Source organism: Mastomys coucha, unplaced genomic scaffold (assembly GCF_008632895.1).
Source record: "Mastomys coucha isolate ucsf_1 unplaced genomic scaffold, UCSF_Mcou_1 pScaffold12, whole genome shotgun sequence".
Classification (NCBI taxonomy): domain Eukaryota; kingdom Metazoa; phylum Chordata; class Mammalia; order Rodentia; family Muridae; genus Mastomys; species Mastomys coucha.
In genome coordinates, this window is record NW_022196894.1 from 67,780,699 (window position 1) to 67,789,556 (window position 8,858).

General features: G+C 34.3%; 1 protein-coding gene across 1 annotated transcript in view; it reads left to right on the forward strand.

Annotated features, from left to right (window-relative positions):
- Gbe1 (1,4-alpha-glucan branching enzyme 1) overlaps nucleotides 1-8,858 on the forward strand; it is a 258,423-nt gene that overhangs the window by 179,398 nt on the left and 70,167 nt on the right. The window contains exons 8-9 of the mRNA XM_031364235.1: nucleotides 1,219-1,334; nucleotides 4,949-5,076. Coding sequence (XP_031220095.1) covers nucleotides 1,219-1,334; nucleotides 4,949-5,076 — 244 coding nt within the window. The remainder of the gene's footprint in view (nucleotides 1-1,218; nucleotides 1,335-4,948; nucleotides 5,077-8,858) is intronic.

Sequence of the window (8,858 nt, forward strand, 5' to 3'; positions counted from 1 at the left end):
AAAAAAACATGAGTTAATAGAATTTGACGTTTTCCTTTTTCCTCCTTTAACCTAAGCTTCTTGAACTTCCAGGCTTTCCTTGTGCACTTAGCATTGCTTATACTTCTGGTTTTCCTTTTGAAATATTTCTCATATATTCAGGAATTTTTTCGAGTTCAATGTAACTTATTTCAAGTAGGTGTTAGCATCTGCAGTCATCTCTTCCCGAAAGTTAGATTTCTACTTTTGGAGTTGATCGTGATGGCTTAATGTCTGCTTTTGTCTGATTGTGCTTTAATATGAAGAAGGTTTCAAATGACATACATTTGTGCTGTGTTAGAGACTTGTGTACACAATTACAGCTTTGTCATTAAGCTAAATGAGGTATTAAAGTCTTAAAACTACAGTTGTAATAAGATCAAGAACTCAACCATGGCTGAGCATCTGAAGAAATACTAATTGATGTTGCCCTCTCTTTAGTTGTCCGAAATAGATTTGCTTCATGTGGTGTTTTTAATTGAGTAATCCAGTTCATTTTCCTTCTGCTTTGATGGATGTGTGGCCCTTTGTTGTTTACTTTATTAAACATGTGAATATTTTTATAATTATGTTTTCATTTTTACTTTTATAAAAGGGCATCTTGTTAATGTAATATTGTTTATCATATGATGAAGTCTTTTTTATCATTTATTTTTTCTTTGGAGTTAGAGCTACTTGAAGTTTCAGCCAAGGATTTTAGAAAGATAGTCACTGGAGCCATTTCTCCAATCTATACTAACAAAAAAATTCTTCGAATAGAAAAGAATAACCTACTCTAATTCTTGTATAATCCATAAAAAAATCTTGATTAAAATTGAGTTATAAGTCACATTTTCTTTTTTAGCTATATCATCTCTAGTAGCTTTTCTAGCTGTCAAGAGTGCATCACTGAAACAGACTGCACAGGCACCTGCCCTACAATTCTTTTTTGTTTTTTGTTTTTTCTTCAATATAGTTTTCCTCAGATTTTGAATGATTTTTGTGGCTAAAGGGAATTTAACGTATTCTCATTTTACATTGACTTCTTTTATATAAATGGTGTTGTATGTTTTCTCGTGTTTGCAGTATATGGCTCTTGAGTATTGTGCTTCTTAAGATAGATAAGTAAATCTAATCCATAATCCAAACAAGTGATGTGTAACAATTAAGGAAAACCTTGGTTGCATTAAGCTTAAATATGTTTTTTCTCTAATATTTTAGCTGGGAAGTTTTAAGGTTCCTTCTGTCGAACATAAGATGGTGGTTGGAGGAATACCGCTTTGATGGCTTTCGTTTTGATGGTGTCACCTCTATGCTGTATCATCACCATGGGATGGGTAGGTGCCTGAATCTTCTTAAGTCGTAACCTGGCTGAGGGTTGTCCTATAGAAAGTGCCATGGCTGTTTTTGCCAGCTTCACTTTTAGTTTTCTATTGTTTATATACTTTGGGTAGGCTTTTCTGCTATCTTTTAGTAAGAGGGAAAACAAATACAGGGATTTCCATTTCTGTATGTCTCTAAGGAATAAAGTATTAGTAATACATAGCTATCAAAAATAAATGTAAAGAAACATCATCCATTTAGCATTTATATTAAAACAGATACAAAAATGATAAGTGAGGACATTTTTTGCATTACACATGGAGAAAACATGTATATTATTTACTTTATTTTAATTAAGTTGAAATATTGATCAGGCCATCATTTTGAAATTTGCACAAAATTAAACTCAGAATTATAATTCCCAATAATTCCAGGTGATCTGGAAACAATTGATTTTCTTTTATAAATTTTTTTTTGTTATTGCTGTTGCTGTTGTTGTTGTTTTCCTTTCAGTTTTGTTTTTAAGACTGGCTCTTGCTGGATATGCTAGACTGACTTCAAACTACTCATCTTCTCTCTCAGCTTTCCTCCAGAGTGACAGATTTTCAGCTCTGACGCCCAGAATTACTGTATTCTTTTTAGAAGTGCATTTTGGTCCTCTTCTGCTGGCCATTTGGACTGTCCTTTTGAGGGTTCTGTATCTCCAATAAGACTCCATTCTAGGAAAACAATTATTTTCAATTTTATAGTGGTTATTAATTGGTGGCGGGTTATGGCTTAACGATGGATGCCCAATACAGCTCTTTGGTATCTTTGAAACTCCTTTGTATTATAATCCATTCTCCTTGCATTTCTGGTGGGTTTTTTTTTCTTTACGGGTTCTTTGGGCATACATTCTGACTTCAGCTCTCTTTCTGTGTGAATGCGTATCTTTGTGTATATGAGTTTATTGTGCTTAGTCTTTGGTTCTTTTTCTTTTGTTGTCTGTTTGCTTTGTCCTATTCTAATTTATTTGGTTTTGTTTATTCTCATCTTATTATCACTCCTTAGATGTCTACTTGTTTTATAAGCCGTGACGAAAAAGGGTTTGGATTTGGATGGAGGGTAGGGTAGGAGTAATTCAGAGGAGTTTGGGGGAGTGGATACCATTATCAGAATATAGCATATGAAAAAATTCTATTTTTAATAAAATCAAACAATTGAGGATACATACTACCAACAAGAAAATGATGAGACATGTATAGACCATCAGGCTTGACAGGTGTTTTCTAGGGAGGGAAGCCCATGCTGGAGGCCACTTCTGTTTCCTCTTAGTCATGACATTGCACTGCTTGTGGGGAAAAAAACAAACTTTACAATTATCACAACCAAGTCTTGCCCTCTATGTGCTCCCATTTTAGAGAGAAGCTTTTTGGCGGGGGGAAGGAGGTGGAGACAAAGACAAACATAGCAAGAGGCAGAGATCCTTTCAGAGTTTAAAACCACTTCTATTGAGGGCTGGGGGATTCAGAGGGGCTGAGAGATCCAGAGGGGCTGAGATATCGGGGAAATAAACAAAAATTTATGGGTTATGAAAAATATGTTCCATTAGTAGCGGAGCCTTAGACATCAAAAGGGAAAGAATTCTGAGTTATTTCATCTTTTTTTATTTCCTTTAGAATGTTAAAACCAAAACTTAAACATGCAAAACAAGTGGGCAGATAGATGCTAAAAATATGTGATGAAGTAATTAGTATAAGGATGAAGTATCTAATCTATAAACTCGGTGAGAAATTCATCAGGAGATCTAGGAAGTAAAAGTAAGTTGTTTCGTGAATTAAAAATGAAAGTCTGAGTTAATGCTAGCCTGTTGCCCAAAGCAAAGCAATATATTCAGACTTCATAGATAAACAAAATGAAGCTCGTGCTTTTGATTGCTGAATGGTAGGGCTCTGGAGAAAATAGTGAATTTTAGCGGAAGGACTTTCAATTTTAAGACATATATATTTGAGGCCTATAACATCCAGGATGGTAGATATGGTCATCTGTACGATATTGCTGGCATATAATTTAACTGAAAGGCATGACTTTGAAGTATTATTTTTAAACACCCCCACCACGTGTACCCTTAACTCGCACACATATTCTACTCACAGTGCATAGAACAAATATGATTCATTTGAATGAGATAGTGAGTAACACTACACACACACACACACACACACACACACACAATATGCATATGTATATATGCATATTATCTTTGTATGGCTCAGCAGCAGATAAAAATGCTTACCGTGCAAGTCTGATGGACCTGTGATGGTACAGATAGAAGAGCCTACTATATGAACTTCTCCTCTTCCCTGCTCTGTTAATCTTAATGATCCCCCTGAAAACAATAAGAATAATAAAAAGAATACCTTCTAAAAGTTTTTCCAACGACTTCAGTAAATGCCTTTTTTTTTTTTTTCATTCCGTACTATAAAAGAAGGAATGATGCCATCAGCAGTTGGGAAGTTTGACAGAGAATGATTATTGAGATGTATATGTTGAAAGGCTGGAAGCATAACCTTTGATAGTTACACTTTAACTTCTCCTTAAATGTCACAGCCCTGCAGACAGGCAGGACAAAACAAGTATCAGAATAAAGTGCTTAGATAAATGGATCCAAGGGAGGAGGTGTGGGAGGGGGAGGCAAGGAGAAAGACTGGTGTTTTCATTTTGTTCAGTATGAAGATTAGAGTAATTGTATATACTCCGTGAATGGTATAATTATTCTAACCAAAATAAAAAGTAGGTCAGACGAGGCAGTGTGGAGTTGAGGTCTAATTCATTCACCATCATAGCAAATCTGTAGTGCACAAATCACAGCCATTTTAATGTAAATAATAGTTCTTAATTTTCAAGGTTTTTTTTTTTTTTTTTTACATTAGCTCTGGTTAACCTCCAGGGGACCAACTAAAACCTAACATTGGCATTTTATTAAAATAATATTTGTATTAAATGTGTTCTTTGATATGTGGAGAGTACATCCTGACAAGTCTAGTCTTTCACTCTCTCATCTCCATCCCATGCTACCAGTCATCCCTTTTGCCCCTAGACCCTTTTCCAGATTCATGGCTTGGGTTTGTTTGTAAGCCATTTGGTTAACCAGAGCTATCTGTTTGACCACAGGGATGAGACTGTCTGTCTGTGCGTGTTGGGGCAGGTACAGATTAACAGGCAATGAATGCTTCCTGGATTGCCCATAGCAAGGCGTTCAGTAGTGACTGGTAAGCCCTCTGAGGTCCTCGTCTATTCATGGCTGACGTTTCAGGGCCCATTATTTTTCTGTTCCCTGATAGGGTAGAAATGCGTTGTAAATTTGATGTATACCACTCAATTTCAATGTTGCATTACTTATTTCAGTGCTATGAAATTTAGTTAGAATTAAATTACATCTTTAAAGTGTTCTTTGTTCTTCCAAACAAACTGATTTGCAGGATTTTCTGATCTCTGCGTATTGACAAGAAATATTGAGTTAGTATTTTCTTAGGTGGTAATTTCATTACACTTTTTTGAGTAACACATCCCTCACTCTTTGAGGTATGTTTTCATAGATTAGGATTTACATATTTATGAAATATATTCCATTTTTCCTGTTCATCAGGTCAAGGTTTTTCAGGTGACTATAATGAATATTTTGGACTACAAGTTGATGAAGATGCTTTGATTTATCTCATGCTGGCAAATCATTTGGCTCACACGATGTACCCAGACTCGATAACAATAGCAGAGGTAAGGCTGTAATGAAGTTGTCCCATCTGACTCCCTTTAATACAGAATATTTTTTTAGCATACAATATTTGAATAGCTAAACTCATGTCATAAATAATTGCAGAAATGGACTTATGCCCTGATGATGGTCCAACTAGCTTGTAAGGATGACACATTATTTGGAATTCACTGTTTTCCTAATAGGGGATAATTTACACTAATTGCTTGTCACTATTCCATTGTTAGAAAGAACATGCCAGTAGTTTGAAAGTAAAATGTCCTAATCAGTGGACAGGTCCTTCTGCCCCAAGACCTTCAGTGGTGAAAAGAATTGAATATTAATGTGCATCTGTCAATTTATTTATTTATTTATTTTCCAGTTTAATCATTAGAGATGGCATGGATCACTGCCTGCCCACATTCCTGAGCGTTCTGCGTTCTGATGTGATTACCTTTCTTGTTTATGTTATTGCACTCAGGCTGCCAAATGTTCGCTAGTTATTCATGATTACTAAAAGTTCATGATTAACTGTCCCAAAGCTGTTGTGTAATGATATAATTCGGTATAGGCATAATTGGCAATTCCCTTCTTGGTGATAAATGTGATAAATTAAGAAGTTTGTTAAATGCTTCTGCTAATTTAGATTTAATATTAAAATCCCCCTTGGTTTTCAGAGTCCTCTAATTTGAAATTACTATTAAAATTGAATTTAGAATGTTAATAGTTTCTATATAAAATATAGTTGTGGACATATATGTGGATAATAATCCCATGTTGAAGAAGAGTCAGAAATAAGGTCTACACTTGTCCTGCCGGCTTCTCATCTACAGAGATGAGTTTCCTTTTAACAGCATTTATTATTTCTAGATCCCCTTTCCTATCTATCATTTCTCAGATCCAATGTTATCCAATGAGTTCATGTAACTCTATTGGTAAACTATAGATTGATTTATTTCTGTCTTTTGCCTTTTAAATGTCATTTGGAAATATTTTCAAAAGTCATCTCTGAATAATAGAGAATTAATATACAAGTCCAAAACTATAGAACACCCAGTACTATTCACAGTGTCTGCTTCAGTGGCTTCTCTCAAAGCCACTGAGAGTGGCTACTTTGTTCTGAATTCCTTTTAACAGCAGGGTATTTTTTAAATTTCGTTTTACTTCTTAAAAACAGTATTTTAATTTATCTGTCAAACATCAAAAAATATTATGTCAATTATATTTGTGACAATCCAAATCAGAGATAATATATGTGACAAATTGCTACAAACAATTAATGACAGTATAAATAAAAAGTGAATACTGAAGAAAGAGAAGCAATTATTCAATACATGAAAGTTAAAATTGTTACATTGATCTCTCCACTCATTTCAAGTAAAAGAGTTTCATCATCCAGGGAGCTCTTGTCTGATTATCAGTGTTTCTACCAATGAAACTCTCAGACTTTAGACTACTTTATATTACTTGGTTTTAGATTTTTTTTTTTAAGACAAGATGTGCTTTCAATTTATTCTACGCAAATTGAAAACTGCTTCAATTTCAATACATGGCTTTTTGTCTAGTGGGAGGCTTGCCGAAATGTAGAATTGATCTTCATGAATTTTTTTTAAAGAAATGTAGTACAATGAATAAGTGATGGAATTTTATATAAATTTGTATAATAGTAATATAAATTTATTATTAATAAGTATAATAAAAACTTTTAAAGAAAGTGTCTACCATTGTACAGTTATTTTATTTTATTAATTAAAATACTTTTTATGAGTTACCATACTGGTCAGTTGTCAAAAATACTGTTTAGATTTTTAAAGAATTAGATTTATTTTAATTTAAAATATATAATCTTATCTCATATGTTGTATCAGTGAACATGTATGTTTTATATTTAGAATATATTTATATTTCACATTTAAAAGAATGGACGCTAGCACTTCACTTTCTAAAGAAAACTTGAGATAACTCATGAGCTTATAGGATAGGTTTCTAGAATTCTGACTTAGGGATTGTGACAAATTTGATATTCGTGTTTTTCTTGAGGAGAGCTGGGATCGAACTCACAACCCTTAGGGGGCCAGATAGTCCTGCCAACTGCTGAGCCATCTCCTCAGCCAGGTTTTTCTTATATCTTATTTTTTCAAAAGGTACATCCAATACAGACTCTACAAATGTTTTCTCAAATAAAGTTACCTTGAACTTAAGCCACAGATGCTAGTAATCTTTCCAGATCATTCGATCACAATGGAACTCTTTACAAAGTATTTTGCCTGTAACTCCAGCATCTGGTAAGGGGCTTGATACTTAGTAGACTTTCAACCCATTTTTTAGCAGCAAGATGAACTGAATGCCTGTAATATCTGTAAAGTCATCACTTCTATTTTGCTAAGTATGACTTTTAAAATGTTTGCTCTTTATTCATCCTGTTTCCATCATGAGCTTTAAACATCTAAGAATACATATAGTGCTATTGTGAAGCATTTTAGTTCCCTGTGGCTGTATCTCAACATATCACACATTTATTTATGTTGGTCTACCATAAGAAAGCGATACATTAGTTAAGAGCCTGGAGTTGTTAAATATTTCTTTCCCTAAGCTTTTCTGTGGGTAGGTTATCAAAACAGTAGCATTAGAGCTATCTCAGACTTCAAGGCCTGATGTCATTTTATAAAAATTAAAGAATTTGAATGATGACACTGCTTGTCACAAGCCTAGAGAATATATATTTCAAAGGAGACACAATATATAGCACTTAAAGATTTAAAGGACACTGGAAGGAAGGTATAAGACTGTCCGTCCATTGCCTATGTCAGTTGTCATAAACGGGCAGGTAAGTATTGTAATTTCATGGTAAGTGTAGATAAGTTTATTTATGTCCTCATTTATGCATAAGATAAGTTGGATAAACATACCTTGTTTATCTTGTACAGCCCAACACCTTTAAGCCCTTCACTCTGCAAATATTTATTGAGTACTTCCTCTGTGCTATCTGCTAGGCAAGATTCTTAGCTAGCCAAAGCAACTTCTTCCACTATGGATCTTATAAAATTCTAGCAGGGAAATAGAATACTGGGTAGGAAGGAGTATAGCAAATGTATAATGGTTGATGGTGCTGTTGACTTAGAATCATAACAGCTTATAGTAGAATCATATTCCTACTATTATATTTTGAACTTTATTACAGGACAAATACAAGCAAAATTGTCTCGTAGGATGTTGTTTGTTAGTGTAAATGGGCATTGGAGATAGCGAAAGTCCATTTGAAAACATGCAGTCTAAGGAAGAGGTAATTGAGAGTAAGTTAGACTGGCCACAGACATTGAACAGATGAAAAGGATTTGTTTGAAATCTAGCTTGAAGTTAGAATGATAGTATTTAGTTTGGATTTTGTTGTTGTTATCACAAAAAAATATCTTCTGGTACATCTGTATCCGTATACCCAATTTTTCAGTTCAGTTGTCTGTTTGATTAATATTTACTTCTCAGTAGTGTAGGGGTACCCTGACAGGTGAAAGTACCCTGTCAACAGCCTTGATGCCTGAACCCTGACTCCACCATTAATAAGTCCCTGTCTTTCTTGGTTCCTTCACCTCTGTGTGCCTTTGCTTCTGTATCTGCTAATGAAAACATCCAGGAGCTGATCTCAGTGACCCTTTCCAGTACAGCCCACTAATGTGAAGCCACATTACTGCTTTATTCTGTATTTGCTGTCTTTTCTATTTCTTCAGGAGCTAGTTTTCACAAGGCTATGTATAGTGAAAGAGATTTGTAACAGATATATTGCATTTTTTTTCTTTTTTTTTTTTTT